General features: G+C 43.8%; 1 protein-coding gene across 1 annotated transcript in view; it reads right to left on the bottom strand.

The window, feature by feature from the left end:
• Positions 1 to 20,992, bottom strand: part of LOC132824365 (dual specificity protein phosphatase 8-like) — a 229,298-nt gene that overhangs the window by 98,081 nt on the left and 110,225 nt on the right. The window contains exon 3 of the mRNA XM_060838756.1: positions 14,568 to 14,706. Within this exon, the coding sequence (XP_060694739.1) occupies positions 14,568 to 14,706 (139 nt within the window). The remainder of the gene's footprint in view (positions 1 to 14,567; positions 14,707 to 20,992) is intronic.

Consider the following 20,992-nt stretch of genomic DNA (forward strand, 5'->3'; position numbering starts at 1 on the left):
CGTACACACAGCACACCTCAGGATAAGATCCCTTCCTGCTGCTGACTTGAAGTACATACTTTGCAGCTTCAGTTTTCTATCTCCAACACTGACTAAAGCCAGGCCAACTCAATCACTGCTACTGATAGATAAATCAAATTAGAGCTGTGCATAATCCAATTTTTAAAAGTGCTGATGGCAAGTCTCTGTATCACTTTCTGTGTTTGCAGAAAGGGCAATGATCAGAATGGACAGAGGAAGATTGGGGGGAGGGCTGGATCACCCCGCTATCCTTTAATCTGAATGCTATGATGGGTCACCTACATACAAACCCAGCGGCAAAGACTCCTGGCCTGTTTCTCCTATGCCTGTAACTTGTTCTGTCTGCAAATCATGCCCTGAAATCATTAGCTGACACCAAACTGAAAGTGGGGACCAAATTCTGCTCCCCCTGGTCCATGGCAATGGATCAGTCACATTCCTGATAAATGCAAAGAAAAAGCAACTCCCACCTTTGGCTGACTCACTTGGAATAATATTGAGCTGACCTTTAAGTCCAAATTGACACTTTATAAGGGCTGTGTTCTCAGCTCTTTGCTTTGTGGCTGAGAGACATGGATGTATAACAAATGCGAAGGAAAGAAGTTGAATAATTTTCATCTTTGATGTACGTTATACATTCTGGGTGTATCCTCGCAGAACCAAATCATGAATGCAGAAACAGTAGTGTTCCATGACCCGATGGCTCTAGACATCAGTTATCCACCTGGGAGTCACTAGCCAGTGACAGAGAAAAATAAGAAAACTCCTGCGAACTGGCACATACTGTCACGAAGATCAATGTCTACAGTGACTTGGCAACAGACTGAACAATGCTGAGAACGACTGTCACAGAACCCCTCAAAATATTTCAATAAGGTAACCTCAACCCTAATTTTTTCTTATTTTAAAGGCAGATGTGAAGTGGGTGTTCCAGATGTGATGCTGCCAGTCAAATCACTTGGCTTTAAGCAAAACAGAATTTATTTAAACACTACAGTTGAAATACAAACAAAAGAGAACAGAATTTAGAATACCTATTGGAAAACATAACTGACCTCATACAACAACTTAACTAATTAACTATTCCAATACAGTAACATCCCATAAACAGACCCCTTGGCACAAAGGTACATTCAAACACAGATTCTTAAAGGCAGAAGGGAACAACTTTCAGAGATGGATCTCAGAAGGAAGTCAGAGGAATTCTTTATTGAAGCTTGCAACTCCCTTGGATCCACACACCTTGTGACTGCCACAGCTAAAAGCAAACCAGAAAAAACCTGAACTGGGAAAACTAGCCACACCCCTTCCATTGTTAAACCAGACTCCTCGATACTCTGCCTTTATGACTTCTCTTCAAAGAAAACCAAGGGCAAAATAACCTTTTCAAAGTGACAGCATCATCACACAACTGATTACTACACGTGGGAGCTTCATGTGCAGCACTTGTGGCACAACCTGTCTCTCAAGGACTATCCTCTTCAGCCATCAGTAAGAATGATCAAATTCCAAATGAACTGCCATCTGAAATGGATCAGTCTGCTGAATATCCATCATTGTTCCTGGATGGAAGTTCTGGTCTGGGTTCCATTTCCTAATGAAGGGATGGCTATGCTAAATTGCCCGTTGTGTTAGATGTAGGGGAATGGGTCTGGGTGGGCTGCTCTTCGGAGGGTCGGTGTGGACTTGTTGGGCCAAAGGGCCTGTTTCCACACTGGAAGTAATCTAATCTAACCTAATCTAATCTCATCCAAGATTGCTGGATTGATGATTTTTGGGTCTACCCAAGTTTAGAACTTCTCCCCGGCAATGACATGCTCATCTCATTCTCCTGAGGCAGAGTCAGAGTTTTGCAACATAAACTTATATTTATGTAGCGCCTTGAAGGTAATGAAGCGTTCCAAGCCGCAACGCAGGAGCATTACAAAACAAACCATGACACTGAGCCATGTATTGAGTCAGATGACAAAAAGTTTGAAAGAATAGATGTATTTTTTCAGAAGTGTCTGAAAGAAATAAAGCAGAGAGTTTGAGACTTGAAGGGAAGGAATCCCAGAGCTTGGACCTAGGCAACTCAAGACATGGCTACAAGTGGGGAGCGACTATAATTTGGAATTTACATGACGCCAGTATTGGAGGAGGGCAGAGATCCTGGAGCACTGTGGGTCTGGTGAAGATGACAATGATAGGGATAGGTAGGCGTTGCTCAATTGGCAGCCGATGTAGGCTAGTGAGCATGGGGATGACAGGGAGATGGGGTGGACTGTGAATTAAGACATGGGCAGAGATCTGGATTCCCTTATATTTATGGAGATGGAGATCAATCAACAGTGCATTAGATGAGTTCAATCTATAGGTAAGTAAATAAGTCATAGAATCAGACAGCACAGAATCAGATTCTTCGATCTGACCAGTCCATGCCAAACATAATCCCAAACTAAACTACTCCCACCTGCCTACTCCTGGCCCAAATCCCTCCAAACCTTTCCTTTTTGTGTACTTATTGTGTCCTTTAAACATTGTAACTCTATCCATAGCCATCACTTTCTCTGGAAGTTCATTCCACACATGAACCATTCTCTGTGTAAAGAATTTGCCCCTCATGTCTTTTTTCAATCTCTTTCCTCTCACCTTTAAAGTATGCCCCTCTAGTCTTGAAATCCTCAATCCTAGGGAAAAGACACTTAACATTAACCCTCTCTATACCCACCATGATTGTACAAATCTCTATCAGGTCATGTCACAACCTCCTACCCTCCAGTGAAAAAGAATCCCAGCCTTTCTGGGCTTCCTTCATGACTCAAAATATCAATTGCTTGCAACATCCTGGTAAATCTGTTCAGAACCCTCTCTAGCTTAATAATATCCTTCCTACAACAGGGTGACCAGAACTGAACACAGTACTCCAGAAGAGGCCTCAGCAGTGTCCTGTACAACCGCACTGTCCCAAAGCTGCTCTCTCACTAGAGAGAGAGATGACTGGTAGTGGTTTAACCTTAGGGTGACCACACCTCAGGTGAGGTGACAGGTGGAGAAGGAGAGTCCTTCCTAGTCAGGAATTGAACTTGTGCTGTTGATATCACTCTGCATCAGTCATCCAGCCATCAGAGCTAACTGACCCCCAAGTCTGCTGGAGGTAACAAGAGTATGGATGAGGGTTCAAACATCAGATGAGCTGAGTTAGGGATAAAGACAGGGATGTTGCTGGAGTGGAAATAGGCGGTCTTAGAAATGAATACAAGGGCGGGTGCTCATTTTCAGATCAAGTGTGACACCAAGGTTGTGAACAGACTGAATCAATTCAAACCATTGCCAGGGAGAGGATTGGAGTAGATAGTAAAGTAGTGGAATTTGCAGTTGACTTCAGTACTACGTAATTGGGGGAAGTTTCTGCTCCTTCATTACTGGAACTTAGACAAACGGTGTAATAACTTAAAAACAGGAGAAGGTGCTGGTGAGATACAGCTGCGCGTAAAATTTTGTGAACATGAATTCTCTATCCATGGAACCAAAATCTCTGTTCGATGTAAGATTTGTACAGGAAATGAGATCAGGGCAGTCTTACATTGATTCGTAATGGTCCAAGACAACAGTACAGATTGTGAATACTTAACATCCCGTCTCCTCCCTGCCACCTCTTTGCCTTTCTGCCTCTTCCCTTCTCCTCTAAGGATTATCTTTGTGGGGTACATGGAGCATTCTTTGTTCCAGGCCCACTTGTGTCCCCCTTCACAACTGTTTCTCTGGTATGTCACTGACATCATTGGTGCTGCTCCCCTCTCTTGCTCAGAATGAGAAAACTTCATCAATTTTGCTTCCAAATTCCACCCTACTCTCACTTTCACCTGGTCCATCTCTCTCTCCTCCCTTCCCTTCCTCCAAATCTCCATTTACATTTCAGAGGTTAGGCTGGCACCAATATCCATTACAAATCTACAGACTCCCACAGTTACCTGGACTATCCAGTACAACCTCGATTATCCAAACATCAATTATCCAAATTTCAGATTATCGAAACAAGATCTCAAGGCGCCATAAAAATGGCATTAGGCAACTCAGCATTTAGTTATCAGTTAAACGACATTATGGCATGTATTGCCAGATAACTGAGAAATTCTCGGACAATCAGCACTCATAAATTACCACTTGTTTACGATCAGATTGATTATCTGAACGATCAATTATCCGAACAAAGTACTCCCTATCTGCATCGTTTGGATAATCGAGGTTCGACGGTACACCCTCACACCCTACTTCCTGTGAGGACTCCATCCCAGTCTCCCAGTTTCTCCTTGTCTATCACATCTGTTTTGATGATGCGACCTCCCGCATGGGGGGCGTCAGAAATGTCCACCTTTTTCCCCAAATGAAGATTCCCTACCACAGTGGTGACAAGGCACTCAGTCAGGTCCGACCCATCTCCTGGACTTCGGCCCTCGTGCCTTCTCTTCCCTCCCACAACAGCGATAGGGTACCTCTGGCTCTCAGCTACCACCCCATCATCACCAACATCCAAAAGATCACAAGGGCCATTTCCGCCACCTCCAGCAGGATGCCATCACCCTCTCTTCCCTTGTTAGCATTCCATATGGATCCTTCTGACTGAGACTCCTTGGTTCTCTCCTCTTCCATTTCCAACACCTCCCACAGTATCTTCTCCTGCAACTGCAGAAAGTGTAATTGCCCATTTTACCTCCTCCCCACTCACCATCCAACACCCCACACACACCTTCCAGGTGAGATCACAATTTACCTGCATTTCACTCAAACTAATCTACTGCATTCACTGCTCACAATGTGGTCTTCTCTACAATGGTGAGACAAAATGCAGACTGGATGTCCAGTTCACAGAACACCTACGTTCTGCCCACAAAAATGACCCTGAGCTTCCAGTTGCCTGCCACTTCAACACACCACCCTGTTCCCTGGCCAACATCTCTGACTCGGGCATGCTACAGTGCTCCAGCAAACCTCAATGCAAGGATAGCATCTCATTTACTGCTTGGGGACCCTACATCCTTCTGGACTCAATATCGAGTTCAATAACTTTAGGGCCTGAACACGTCCTTACGTATCACATCTCCACAACCCAGGCTACTTTCAGCACAAACAACCCATTTTCACCTACATGCGGTCCCTATCATCAGCTTTTCTTTCATCCATTCCTTTGTCTGCCTAACCATCTCCCTCTGGGGTTAATCTCTACTGGTCAGCTCCTTCCACCACCTTTTCTTAGACAACTCTGAAGGAAGGTCACTAGACTCAAAACCTTAACTCTGCCTTCTCTCCACAAATGCTGCCAGGCTTGCCGAGTTTCTCCAGCAATATCGATTTTTGTTGCCAGATTTCCAGCATCTGCAGTTCTTTGTTTTCTTACCATGGTCAAAGTTACTCTTGGTGTGTTTCCGCATTGGTCGAATCCACCATCTCACTCTGAGAGGACAAACTTAAAAATAAGTTAAGGAAATTGTTTGCAACTCTGACTTTTATTTTCTTTCAAGACAACTTGGGCAAAATATTACATTATTCCTTTTTAATCTGCCAACACTGGCTGGGAAGAGATTTTTTTTGATGTTGAGAGAAACAATTGGTCACTATTTTATGTTTCAATGACCTTGACCACACCATTAATTGGACGATGGCCTAGTTAGGGAGTGAAGAGTTCGCAGAATCACAAAAGACACGTACTTTGTCTTTCACCTTCTAACTGAGCCATACTAACCAGATGGTTAGCAAACAGTGGCAGCTGCTTGACTGTCTTCCTATGCAACCTCATGTGACCGCCTGAAATCACCTGATAAGTCACTCTCTTTCTGAACAGCTAGTTGCAATGCTCTCTATGCCCCCCAGGCTCTCGGTGGGACAGAACAGTTGAGGGAGAGAAACAAAGTGTCCATTGCGCATTTAATACGTTCAAATGGGGTTGTGCCATGCTGAGCTCTCTGCTTTAACTTCAAATATCGCACGTTCAAATACACATATCGAAATGTAACATTGCTCTTGATAATATCACAGTAGCAATTGGACAAATTTGGTCTTGCCAACAAGCCCACAAGAAAATGTAACAAAGCTTCTTCTCCACTGCTTAATCATTGCAGGGAAAACCTTCAGAATTTGAAGAAATTCTTATCTTAAGCAAATATAAATCTCCGAACATCCTATCCACAATTTCTAACACTGTATCTATTTTTATCTAGCAACACAGTGATAGTACTGCACCCCACTGTATCATTTCCATTACTTTCTCAATCACATCATTATCAGTAAGATGCCTCACTCTGAGCTTTCCCACCCTACGGTGGTGGCTTTGGAGGGATGTGGGAAGGGATGTGGAAAAATTTGGAAAGAATTCTCTGGGGTCGGCTTCTCGACATGATTCCCACCTCTTTGTGCTCTTCCTGGGGCGGGCTGGAGGGACGTTTGCGGCGTTAAAAATAAATCTGGAATTGATGTTGCAGCTATACAAAAGTGGTACAATAGCTCAGTGATTAACACTGCTGCCTCATAGCATCAGGGTCCTAGGTTTGATTCCCGCCTCAGGCGACTATCTGTGTGGAGTTTACACATTCTCCCTGTGTCTGTGTGGGTTTCCTCCGGGTGCTCCGGTTTCCTCCCACAGTCCAAAGATGTGCAGGTCAGGTGAATTAGCCAAGCTAAATTGCCCATAGTGTTAGGTGAATTAGTCAGGGGTAAATATTAGGTAGGGGAATGGGGTCTGAGTGGATTACTCTTTGGGATGGTCGATGTGGACTTGTTGGGCCAAATGGCCTGTTTTCATACTGTAGGGAATCTAATCGAATAAAAAACTCTGGTGTGGCCGCACTTGAATTATTGAGCACAGTTTTGGTCACCACATTATAGGAAGGGCGTGGAAGCTTTGGAAAGGGCTCAGAGGAGATTTATTAAGATGTTACCTGGTATGGAGGGATGTTCTTATGAGGATAGGCTGAGGGACTTGAGGCTGTTTTTGATGGAAAGGAGAAGGTTGAGAGGTGACTTAACTGAGACATATAAGATAACCAGAGGGTTAGGTAGGGTGGTCAGTGAGAGACTTTTTCCTCGTATAGTGATGGCTAGCACGAGGGGACAAAACTTTAAGTTGAGGGGTGATAGATACGGGACAGATGTCACAGGTAGTTTCTTTACTCAGAGAGTAGTAGGGACATGGAACACTCTGCCTGCAACAGGAGTAGACTCATCAACCTTAAGGGCATTTAAATGGTCATTGGATAAACATATGGATGTTAATGGAATAGTGCAGGTTAGATGGGCTTCAGATTGGTTTCACCGGCCAGTGCAATACTGAAGGGCCTGTAATGTTCTACGTTCTATGTTCTATGAAAGGTGAGCCTTGGTAATGGGGCCATGAAACTGCAGTATCAGCAATAAAAAAAACCCTCTCATTTACTCATACACTTCAGGAAAGGAAATCTGTTGCTCCTATCTTCTCTGGCCTACACGTAACTCCTTCCCTCTGAAATGGTCCCGTGAGCCAGTTTTACCCAACTGTCACAGAAAAGTCAGAGTGGGGAAAATAAAACGCCAACGTCATTTGGTCCAGAAACAATGACGGCTCTCTGTAAATTCTACAAACACATTTGTGTACTTGAGTAAGATAGATAGTCAAGGAACAGTCTGACATAATCTTACTCACTGAGTCATATGTGCCAGACAACACCATGACTATCTCTGGGTAGGTCTTGCCCCACCAAAGCTGGCAGCAGAGTGGTAAACAGTCAGGACGGAGTTGCCTTGAATGCTTCCTTGGACAGTCAATGGCATCACAATTGTTGAATTCTCCCTTTACCAAGGCTATGAGATTAGATTGGATTTCCTGCAGTGTGGAAACAGGCCCTTTGGCCTAACTGACCCTCTGAAGAGTAACCCACCCAGACCCATTCCCCTACCCTGTATTTACCCCTGACTAATGCACCTATCACTATGGGCAATTTAGCACGGCCAATTTACCTGACCTGCACATCTCCGACTGTGGGAGGAAACTGGAGCACCCAGAGGAAACCCACACAGATACGGGAAGAAAGTGCAAACTCCACACAGGAATTGAACCTGGGTCCCTGACACTGTGAGGCAGCAGTGCTAACCACTGAGACACCATGCCACCCCAAACTGATCAGAACTTGATCAGAAACTAAGCTAGACTTGCCATATAAATACTTTAACTCGAAGACTGGGTCAGAGGCTAGGAATACTGCGACGAGTAACTCACTTCCCAATTCCCCAAAGCCTGTCCATCATCGACAAAACACAAGTCAAATGTGTGATGGAATACCTCCCACTTGCCTGGCTGCATGCAGTTCCAACAACACGTAAGAAACTCAACACCATCCAGGAAAAAGCAGCCCGCTTGGTTAGCACCACATCCATCACCTGCAGCATTCACTCCCTCTACCACAGATGTTCAGCAGCAACAGGGTGTACCATCTACAAGATGAGGTGCAGCAACTATCAAGAGCACCTTCGAAAAGATAAAAGGCAGTGGACACATGGAAATACCGCTGACTGAAAATTCCTCTCAAGACTGTACACCTTAGAACTACATCCACATTCCTGCAACTGTCACAGAATCAAAGTCCTGGATCTCCCTTCCAAACAGCTCTGTGGATGTACTTACAATAGTCTGCCACTTTTCCAAGGGTATTTAGGGATAGGGAACAACTTGACAGCAATGGGCATTCCACATTTAAGGAGAGAATTACCAGAACTGGGAGAACTTACTGTGCCAGATAGGTCCATTGCATACTGGTGGGGGCTAATGCATCACACCAGGGAGACCTGGACTACACCGAGGAGACCTGTGCCATGTCAGGAATACCTGTGCCATGCTTGGAAATATATACCTCACTGGAGAGACCAGATTTTTTTATTGCCATGACTCTGTCATAGGAAACATGGAGCCGTTGATGTAAATAGACACAAGGTGCTGCCCACGACTTCAAGTATAAATGGTCTGCATGTTAAAATGCCTTAAAAAGCAATCAAATGGATTCAATCCTACCCTGACCTTCATTCCCACATTTGCCTTGTACATTTAACAATAGTTCAGAGCAACTCGTGATTGTAGCAAAACCCTCCCACGCAGAGATCAGTCACAGAAACATCCAATTCTCACAAATCTGAAAGAAATAGCAAGCATTTTTGCAAGAAGCTGCTAATAAGCTAAACGAAACAAACAATAATATTCTTTTAAAGGGAGGCAATTTTAACACCTGAAGACAGCATTTCTGAAAAAAAAATTAGTCACAGAAAATAAACTTCTCTCTTCCACAAGCTTGCCAGCATGCAACCACGCTGACAGCTGGAGTGAAAACACAGGCTTACAATTGTGAGGTTCCGTTCTATGTGAGCAGTTGTTGTGTTTGTGCTGTAATTCTGTACCAGATGTGCACACAATACTGACTAACACACTGCTTATGTGTCCTCTCAGCTTTGTTCAACAGTGTAAAAGAGTTGCCAGCTTGGAAGGGAGATGGTGGGGGTCGTGGCAATGTCTCTGGACTTAGCAACCCAGAGAGCCAGATCCAAATGTCTTGCAGTCGTGGGTTCAAATCCCAGTTGGTGGAATTTAAATTAAGTTAATAAATCCAGGACATAAAGCTAGTCTCAGTGATAGTGGCCATGAAACTATCACCGATTATCATAAAGACCTATCCTAATGCCTTTGTGGAAAGGCAATTTGCTGACCATACTTAGTCTTTCCTACATATGATTCCAAAGCTAGTTAAGTCTCTTAACAGCCTTCTGAAATGGTCTAATGTTCAAGGGGTAATTAAGGACAGGCAACAAATGATTAGCTTGCCATTAGCTTGCAATTCAGAGCCTGAACAGACTGTCTCACACCAAAGAGATCTTGGACCATGTGAGCTCCAAACAGGCAACCTGAATCTAATGTTAATCATCTCATGGATAAAAGCATGACAGCTGTTTTATGCATCTCTCCCAGTGCAGATAGTGAGAAATGAATACTGGGACAGATGAGCTGCCACATCTTGCTACTAGGAGAAAGTGAGGACTGCAGATGCTGGAGATCAGAGCTTAAAAATGTGTTGCTGGAAAAGCGCAGAGGTCAGGCAGCATCAGAGGAACAGGAGAATCGACATTTCGGGCATAAGCACATCTTGCTACTGTCTGCTTTCTACTAACGTACAAAGGGGCAGCACCGTGGCTCAGTGTTTAGCACTGCTGCCTCACAGCGCCAGTAACCCGGATTTGATTCAAGCCTCGGGCAACTGTCTGTGTGGAGTTTGCACATTCTCCCCGTGTCTGTATGGGTTTCCTCTGGGTGTTCTGGTTTCCTCTCACAATCCAAAGACGCAGAGATTAGGTGATTTGGCCACGCTATATTGCATATAATGTTCAGGGATGTGTAGGTTAGATGCATTAGTCAGGATTAAATATAGGATGATATGGCAAGGGAATGGGTCTGGGTGGGTTACTCTTCGGAGGGTTGTTGTAGACTTGTTGGGCCGAAGGGCCTGTTTTCACACTGCAGGGATTCCATGATTCTGTCGGGATTCAATGATTAAGATCTACATCGCTCACCCCTCCCCACCCCACCCCCCCTCCCCACCACGTGGTTTGACTCTGTTAAAAGATCCAGGTGACTAACTTGCAATTCAGATCCTGAACAATCTGTCTCACACCAAAGAGGCATTGGACCATGTGATGTCCAAATAGGCAGCCTGAATCTAATGTTGACCTCTCAGTACCCCTGCACAACCACTGGTCCATCAGTGCTCGCTCACAGAACATCAGTGATTGTCAATCTAAGGAATCCCATCTGCACAGCATCTCCCCTATCCAGTGCTGATGTTTGTCCCATCATTTCCACTTCCTGCTGAAGAAGCACTTCCCTCAGAAAAGGGACCTGATCCCATGTGGATGATTATGAGGAGGGTCATTTGTGTGGCTAGTCTTGTGGTAGAGTGTGCCACTAGCTTGTTGCAGATCCAGACAGTCTCAGATGTTAGAGTTAACTGGAAGGCAAAACAATGTCTGGAAAGGCCGACTGTAAAGACGAGGAGCCAGACAAAGGTGATCCTAATGGCTGCTAACAGTGTGGAAAGCTTTGAATTGATTGTACCAACAGGCAAGCCATTGAGATCCACTCCCCATCCCCCTGTGCTCCGTGCAGCCTAATAATAGATCCCAGTAATTCTTATTCTGCCATTAATTAGCTGTGTATTTAAACATGTACAAGCTATACATCCCAAATGAGAATGTCTTACTCAGGAATGAAGGAGTCTGCTAGGTAGAAAGTCAGGCAGATGGGATCTCCACCAGTATTTCATTATTTTCTGGTAACTCTGTAAACACTTGATAGTGTGATAATGTGCAGCAGTGGAAGGACTTGCAGGTTGATGAGCAAGCAGACAGCCTGTGTGGAAAACTCTGCTTGTATACATAGCTGTAACAATCTCTCAACCAGCCAATACCCAAGTTTGTCCTGTGTGACAGGAGGATAACATGGACACCAACCAACCAAAAGATAGAGTGGCCACCCAAATCTACCAAGAAAACACTTGACATCACCACAGATGAGAACCTCAGAGGTGACTCACTGGGACGATCTGGTTTTAGGTTTAAACCCTGCATCCTCTGACTCACAGAGTGAGATGAGATGATCATTAAGAAGTGTCGATATGGTAGACAGACAATTTGCTTTGGTTGGGGGTGTGGGGAGTGGTGGTCTACAATAAGGGAAGGCTATTGAAATTGGATGTCACCATTTCATGGAGTACTGTTTCACATCAAAGGTGATGCAAGTCTTGAAGTCCTGATCCCCAAGAAATGTTTGTGGCTAGGTTCATTAAAAATGTAATGGATCAAGATTGTTAGATTGTTTGTTAAGCAAGGGTGAGAAGGCTAATGGAATATGATTGAATTGAATATGCTGGAAGAATCCTCTGCTCCTATTGTCATGATTTAAGGTTCCGGGGCAGAAACGACCAACCACATTCCCAATTGCTCTACTGATGGGTCAGGCCATCATCGTGGCCCTAACTACATCAGCTGACACATCCTGTTATCCTCATCCCAATGATGTAATGTAATCCATACAACCTATACACCAGGCATTATGGTGCTATCAACAGAAAGATAGACACACGCACCTCAGATCAAAAGGGGAACATCATACCCTGTCATTACAACCAATTTCAAACTGGTCCTTGCTTTTATAAGCCGACAATTAGTGTTTTCCATGAAAGCCACTAAACTGATCAACAGCTAAGGACAATCTTTTTGTTTTTGTGCAAGGTTAAGCTCTGGTCCCTAAATGTCTGAAATTCTGGTTTGGCCACTATCTGAACTCAGGATATGATTCTATCATTGGAGCAGGTATAGGGTTGACATGCTGTTCAAGAGTCAAACCTGGGGCACACTGGAAATGGGAGAATCTCGGTGACATGCTGGTTGACCATTCTGGAAGAAGGGCACTTGAAGATGAGAGGGCATATGATAATGTTTCCCATAATACGTCCAAACAGATTTGACAACTTTACTCCACAGATTGCTTGATCGGCATCAGCAGCAGTGGGGCTATCAGAACCAACGAGGTAGTGCCAACTTTCTTGGAGATGTCAATAGAGATGTGCAGGAAGGGATGCAGGTCCATTGCATGCAATGCAATCTGACATGAGGAGTGTTTTACAAGAAAACGGGACTGGCCCAGTTCATAGGGGACAAGAAAGGAAAAGGTGAAAAACAGATCATTTGAACTACTTTAAGAAGATTGTCAGGACATCGGGACATCAAATTAAAACCTGCGATTGCCGTGGAAAGATTGTGACTTCTGGTCTCCTGAGGTAAATATTATCTCACCTAAGGCCAACATAAAGCTCAGTTTAGAGGAGTTGAGGGACAATATTTTGATGGAGCCAAGATTTAACGTTCCTTGTTGCTTTAGAAAGTGAATACATTGGTGGTTCTTGACTGCAGGAGACCACTTCTTAGGTCAGGCAAATTGCAGCTGACAGCTTTCCTGTGGTTACCAGGTGTTTGTGACATTGCTCCTCTACCGTTTCATCATCTTCAGGTACAGCAGAAAAAATATTGAATCAACTCAATGACAACATCTCGGGGGTTGGTTAATGAAAACCTGCCCTTTTCTTTTCTGTGAGTTTTCTTCTGTGGTCTAACAAAAACAGAACTAAAATCCGCAAGGCATCAAGGTGGGATTTGAATTAAATTCTCTAGATTTACTGCATCAGCAGCATACAAGTTCAATAACTTAATTGTTCCTCTACCATATCTGACTTTAATATGTGTCATGTTACACTTCCCCAAACCAAGGAGAAATTTTTAAATGAGTAAATTCCTTTCTAAAAGAAATACAGCATTTTTCTGCCCTCCACTCCCCCTTCCTTCTCCCTTGAAACTGTTTTTCTCCTTTTCAGCCAAGTGGCTGTTTTCATGTGTAAGTCATACATTGGGCAGGATATTTTGTTTCATTCACTCATAGCATGTGGGTGGTCGCTGACTAGGCCCATATTTATTGCTCATTCCTTGATATCCTTGACAAGTGGTGGTGAGCAGTCAATGTGTTGCAGGTAGACCACAATGCTGTCAGGGAGAGAGTTCCAGGATGTTGAACCAGTGACACTGAGGAACGGAGATACTTTTCTAGCTCAAGATGGTATGTGTTACTTGGAGGGGAACTTGCAGTTGGTAATTTTCCATGCATTTGTTACCCTTGCCCTTCTAGATGGTAGAGGTCATGAGGTTAGAAGGTGCAGCCAGGGTGAAGGTCTAGTGTGCCCCTCGTGGGTGTTAGGAAGAAGTGAATGTTTGTGGAATGTGATGCCAATCAAGTGGGCTACTGCTTTGCTGTGAATGATGTCAAGCTTCTCGAATGCTGTTGGAGCTGCACTTATTCAGGCAGGTGGGGAGTATTCCATTACACTCCTGACTGGTTCCTTACAGATGGTGGACAGGCTTTGGGGAGTCAGGAGATGAGCTGCTCACTGCAGAATTCCTTGCCTCTGACCTGCTGTTATAGTCACAGTATTTGTACGGCTAGTCCAATTCAGTTTCTGGTCAATGATAATCCCTAGGATATGATAGTGGGGGATTCCACAGCAGCCATAGACAAAGCCTTCTCCTCAACTGATAGCCATGCACAAAGATCTCTAGCAGTAGGTTACTGGCTGGACATGTAGCCCAGTTAATCTTCCTCTGATTCACCAGGGCAAGATGTAGAACCTCTTTCCCACCTGAGAACAACACAGACCTGGGATTCAATTTAGGATCTTTTTAGTCACCAACAGATCTGTTACTCCCTGGATCAATTCACCCAGGTGACAGGTAACCCTAGCTAACATCTTTCACAAACAAAGACTGAGCCCCGAATGTCCACAATACCTCCTTAAAAACAAATGAATTGGAGTCATTAATAGATTCAAACTAAGCATGTCTCAAACAACATTGATCACTCTGCTAGTGTTCTTTGAAGGTAACTTGTAACTTTTCTTTTTCAAGTCATGTCGAGGACATTCACAGCCAGGGTGGAAGGTGGCTAGAAACTGTACCTGACAGGAGAGAGACGTAGTGGAAGCAGCTCTCCAGTTTGTCAAGGAGTACAGAAGTGAAGCTGTCCGACGTCAGCTTGCCCGGGTCTCGCGTGCACTGGTCATAAAGCACCACTTCCTGCTTGCCCTCCACATCAATCTGTAAAGTTGGAAAAGGAGAGTGTTAGGGTGGGACACAGCAGGAGGCGACACAGCAGACTGCGCTTTGTACAAACAGTGTCGGAGTTTTTCCAAGAGCTAGGATTTATTGCCTGACTGAAGTGGGCGGCGGGGAAACTGAGGAGAAGTCTGGAAAATCACATCATTTCTAGCAAGAACTTCCTCGCTGGAGGGTTAGTTTCAGCTCACTCGCCAGCACACCAAGATAAATTAAAGGGATACATTTAAATATAGGGTGTGCAAGGGAAATGTCCCACTTCATTAGTTTCCATTTGCCAAGCTGTCCACTCACATACCAATGTGATAGCCAGATGGTGCAACCTGAGCAGGTTTTTGAGTTTGTTTTTGATATAAGTTCACAGATATTTAGTCAAGTGACATCTTTCATTGACATCTCAATGATCGAGTCTTTGTTGTGTAACCTTTTGAGCCTTTGATGCACTGAAGGCTAGTTAAAGGGACACTGTTGCTGCAAGGGTTAGGAATGCAATGAGCCTGTTGTTCACTGCTGCAGAATATATCCCATCTTATTCCCAGCAAAGAGCCATCACAAGCAGATAGGCCAATCTACCTCCTTCAGTGCTATATCATTCTAAGATTTATATTGTACTGGAGAGTGTTACAGTGAGGGATGCTTGTGCAGTACATTGGAGAGAATTACAGTGAGGTGTGCAGTATTTAAAAAGAACAATTATAGGACGTAGCAGTAGGAGAAGGTCATGCAGCCCTTTGAGCCTGCTCCACCGTTCAGTACAATCATGTCTGACCTTCTATCTCATTTCCCTGCCCATTCCCTATATCCGCAAATCCCTGAGGGACCAAAAATCCATCTTTGTCAGACGTTCAATACCGATTAATTCTGGGGCCACAATTGCTTGAAGTATATTAATAACATGATTGACAGAAATGAATGTACTATTGCCAAGTTTACAGATGCCCCAAAAATAGGTGGGAAGGCAAGTGAGGATTACACAAGGAGCAGCATAGACTAGTTTAAGTTTTGATCCACCTATCTTAGGAAAGATGTACTGGCACTGGAGGCAGTCCAGAGAGATTTAAAGAAGTTAATCCCTGGTAGACAGGGATTTTTTTCTGTGAGAAGAGATTGTGTAGGTTTGGCTTGTACATAGTGGAGTTTAGAAGAATGAGATGAGGCCTTATTGAAGCATATATGATTCTGAGCGGGTTTGACAGGGTAAATGCAAAAAGGTTGTCTTCCAATATGGGAGTGTATAATCTCAGAGCAAAGGCTCACTCATTTAAGACAGAGATGAGGAGGAATTTCTTCTGTCAGTGGGCAGTGAATCTGTGGAATTCTTTCCCACAGGGGGCTGCTGAGGTTGGGTGGTCAAGTATATTCAAGGCAGATGTTGAGAGCTTTCTAATCATTGAGGGAAACAAGGATGATGGGGATAGAGCAGGAATTGAGGATTATTAGAACAGCCGACTCAAAAGGCCTAATAGGTCTTATATATACTTAACAGTGTAGTATCCTCAAGCCTCTGGGATCCAGAATCCAAAGATTCATAATTCCTTGATTGAAGAAGTTTCTCCCCATCTCAGTCCTAAATTATTGTCCTCTCATCTGGAGACTGTGCCCCCGTTTTCTATATTTCCCAACCAGGAGAAACAACCTCTCAGTGTCCACCGTGAGGAGCCCCTTCAGAATCTTGTACGCTTTGGTGAGATCACCTCTCAATCTTCTAAACTCCAGTGAATTTCGACTCAACTTACGCATCCTCCCATCATAGGATAAATCAGGAACCAATCTAGTCAGCCTTTACTATAACCTTTTCACTTATAAATGTTTTTCACTTCAATTAATTTTGAAATAATTACTCAATCTGCTTCCATCACTCTTTCAGGCAAAATATGACAATTAGTTGTCATTTTTATTAATGATCTCAGCTCTGAATCTTTTGTCAATTACTTTAAATCCTTGCCTCTTTCCACTGGGCTTGTGGCACTTATTTAATCGATCTTTCACAATTTTGAACACTTCAGTCAACGCCCCTATCTCCACAACCTTCTCTGCTCTAATCAGCTTGACAACTGTTTCTCCAGTCTGTCCATTTAACTTCAGTCTCTCAGTGTTGATACCATTCTATTAACCTACTTTGCACCCTCCCTAACACCTAGATATCCTTCCTTAAGAGGGATGCACAAAAGTGGCTGCAATGTTCTCGGTGGGGTGTAATTAGTGTTTTACAGAAGCTGTTTGCTTTTGAACTCAAGGGCTAGAAATACTTGCAGAGGCAGTGACCCCTCTATTTACTAAAAAGTCAGGGATAGGCCCTCCTTCCACGAAGCCCATGAAGCCATTGTCAGATTTTTTACGGTTGTCAAAGAGTTAACTTCCTGAGGTCGTGCCTTTTGCCCCCGGGCCCTCCTGCTTCCAAGAGCGGTTGCCCAATCAGATAACTACAGCTTTCTGTCTCAGCGGCACCCATCTGCTACAGCTGGCACACCATGAAGAGTACATTAAAGCGGGGGGGGGGGGGGGCACAGAAAGAGTGGGGCCTTAGATTGCCAAGACAGCAGTCATCCCCTCCCTCCCCAAATCCACAGCAAGGGTATCAGGGGTTACCTGGCAGCCTAACAATAAGGTATAGGCACATCTTCTTGCTAGTAAAATACCATTGATAGAAGGTGGGGTTTAGTGGTTATTAATTGGCTACTTAAAGGCTTGAAATGGTCCAAGGTGGGTGAGTTGCTGAATACTCAGCCCACCAATTGGTAAAATCCCTGCAGAGACTGACAAGTAATAGGCATGGCACCCCTCCCATATTTGCTTCCAAGGGGTTGGGCAGTTATTGGTGTAACATTCCTCTCAAGGTCGCTATTTATATAACTGAGGATCTCTAATATTGAGTTAGCAGCTTCTGAGCCTGCAAAAACCTATCTTTGGGACTCCAACCCCTGTAAAATTATACCATTTTGTTTATATTGTCATTCTTTCTGCCAAAATGAATTGTTTTCCACTTCACTAGCTTAAATTTCATCCATTCCGCCTGCCTGCCTGTTTTGCCAGTCCGTCTTTATTCTCTGGAGTCTGTTATTGCCCACTTCATTCCAATATGCTCCAATACATCACAAATCCCTCACATTATTACTCTTCAATACTCGACATATTCCTCAGTCCAGCACACTCAACTGTGACCGCGCCCGTGTCTCACCAAGACACTTTCAAATACACCTCACATGCCCATCAATCTAATACTTTTCAGTGTGCTATTAACTTCGTTTGATCGCACTGACATCCCTTCAATTGCTGACTGGAAGTGAGCTGTGTGGGTCAGAAAGTTTGATCACTGGGATTCAAAAATCATGTCAATTATATTTTATTACTGCCTGTCATAAACAAATGACTTCAAAAGAGAACACTAGTAACCTCTACACTAGTCCCAAAAACCAAAGGACTGTAGTGATTCTAAGGAGGTCAGCCAAGTGGACCTCATAGAATCTGAGTTCCCTGGCTAACAGATATAAACTGGAATGTCATAGATTCTGTTCACTCAGAGCTGGCTCTGAGGTGTTATGGACCAGACCAAACACCCCTCAAAATATTTCAAGAAGGTAACCTAGATCCTAACGTTTTCTTATTTTAAAGGTTAAGTCAAGTGGTTAAGTCAGGTGCGATGCAACTGGTCAAACCACTCGGCTTTAAGCAAAACACACAGTTTAAACACTACAAAAGAAAGAAAATGAATTTAGAATAACTTAACTATTGGAAAACCTAACCAACCCAATGCAGTAACTATCACTGATTAACTGTTCCAATATGGTAACATCCCATAAACACACCCCTTGGCAAAAAGGTAAATTCCAACACAGGGAGGAGGGAACAATATCCAGAGAGAGAGAGCTCAGAGAAAGTCAGAGGAATTCTTCTTGCCACTACAGCCAAAAATAAATTAGACAGCCTGAACTGGGAGAACTGGCCACTCCCCTTTCATTGTTAAACTGTTTATAAAACAATGCAAAAGGTCTCTTAAACCTGGACATTTCGGCACCTTTGCCTTTACAAATTCTCTTCAACTCTTTTCTGGGGAAACAGGAACAGGAGGTAGGCCATTCTGTTCCTCGGATCCATTTCCTGCATTCATTGAGAATGGCTGAGCAGCGGTGCTCTGTCTTTATCTAATTAAATGGTTGAACAGGCTTGAGGGGCTGAATTGTCAACTCCTATTCCTTTGTCCCTAATTTCTTTTGAAAGCATTCCTCCCGTTGGACTCACAAGATTGAAAGCAGACCTTGTAAAATCAGGTAACAATAAATCTGGTGAAATGTTTCTAAGAAGAAACTGCAGTTGCAAGGATCTCAAGACAACACAAGGAGAGCTCTTATTGAAAACCTCTTCTGCACAGCAACAGCTGGCATTTTTATAGCACCTTAATAATGCAAAGCAATATTCCAAAGTCACTTCATGGGAATAATTATCGAACAAAATTTAGACACCAAGCTGCAGAAGGAAAAATTTGGATTGTTGAGCTTGGTCAAAAAGATAAGGAATGTTTCAAAAGAGCAAAGTGATAGACACATTAAAAAGATTTAGGGAAGGAACTTTAGAGTTCAGAAACAGGAAGTGACATCATTGCTGAGAAAGTTGAAGGCACGGCTAGAAAGAGTGGAGAAATTGAAAAGAGGGATTGGCAAGTGGCCAGATTTGAACAAATACAGGTTAGATTTAGATTTCATTGTCATGTGTCCTCAAGCACAGAAGGACAGGAGTACTGTGAAAAGTGTATAATGTTGCCACACATGGCAACATCTTAGGTACCAAGATACAAAAAACGTAAGTACAAAATAGTATCTCTGTGTTGCAGAGCTAGAGACAGAGGTCATGGAGGGCTTTGAAAACAGGGTTAAAACTTTAATGTTGAGGCATTGCCTGACCAGGAGCCAATGTAGGTTATCAACACATGGAGGATGAGTGAGGGAGATTTAGTGCAAGTTAGGATTGAGATAGCAGAGTTTTGGATGTGCTCAAAATTCCAAAGGCATCCTCTCACTCACTTTGTCAATCCATATGAGTTTTCCCTCAACAAATTTAAGCACTCCAGCATGGGAGCAGTGCAGCCTGGTGTACAACCAGCTACTGTACAGGAAATTTCCGAGGTTTGGTAACACTACTTTAAATTTCATTCCCCAATAAATGGCAACTCTCTGGCTCAGTATGTTAATGTAAAACAGGTGGTAGTGAACTGGCAGCCAATTTTACATCTCTCTCAACACTAACAACCTTTTTTACACTATCGTGCAAAGTCAGTCTCTATCCTGATCACTTTCAATGTGAAACAGGACAGGACAGTGCCTCTGGGAACAGTTGTAAACATGTGCAAACCAGTTGGGTGTGTGTGATGGTTGAAGATGTGTGAAGGTGTATATGAAGAGGAGGCTGGGCCTAATAGTATTATTGCCGGACTATTAATCCAGAAACCCAGATAATGTTAGTGGGTGACACGGTGGCACAGTGGTTAGCACTGCTGTCTCAAAGTGCCTGAGACCCGAGTTCAATTCCCGACTCAGGCAACTGACTGTGTGAAGTTTGCACGTTCTCCCCGTGTCTGCGTGGGTTTCCTCCGGGTGCTCCGGGTTCCTCCCACAGTCCAAAGATGTGCGGGTCAGGTGAATTGGCCACGCTAAATTGCCCGTAGTGTTAGGTAAGAGGTAAATGTAGGGGAATTGGTGGGTTGCGCTTCTGCGCGTCGGTGTGGACTTGTTGGGCCGAAGGGCCTGTTTCCACACTGTAAGTAATCTGACAATGTTCTGGGGACCTGGATTCAAAAATCACCATGGTGAAGTTTGAATTTAGTAAAGGAAATCTATAATTAAGTATCTAATGATGACTATGAAACTAGTGTCAATTCCTGGAAAAGCCCATTCACTAATCTGCCATCCTTACCTGGTCTGGCATATTTGTGACTCCAGACCCACAGGAAATGTGGTTGATACTTAACTGCCCTCTGGGCAATTAGGGATGGGCAATAAATGCTGGCCTAGCCAGTGACGCACTAATCCCAGGAATGTGCATTGAAAAAAAGGATGGGGACAGGGAATTGATGCATTTGCTCAGATAGGCAAATTTCTTTTCAATTTCATGAGCCAAAAATAATCTAACAGTTACCATCCTGCTTTATTTCTTCCCAGTCATGCATCTAATTACAGAAATTCTGGCACAGATCGGATGCACATGAACTCTGTGCCTGGCACTTTGGTGCCAATGACCCTACCCCAGATTGGGCATTAAATGCCAAAGCAGGTAC

The sequence above is a fragment of the Hemiscyllium ocellatum genome, chromosome 18 (assembly GCF_020745735.1).
Source record: "Hemiscyllium ocellatum isolate sHemOce1 chromosome 18, sHemOce1.pat.X.cur, whole genome shotgun sequence".
In the NCBI taxonomy this organism is placed as follows: Eukaryota; Metazoa; Chordata; class Chondrichthyes; order Orectolobiformes; family Hemiscylliidae; genus Hemiscyllium; species Hemiscyllium ocellatum.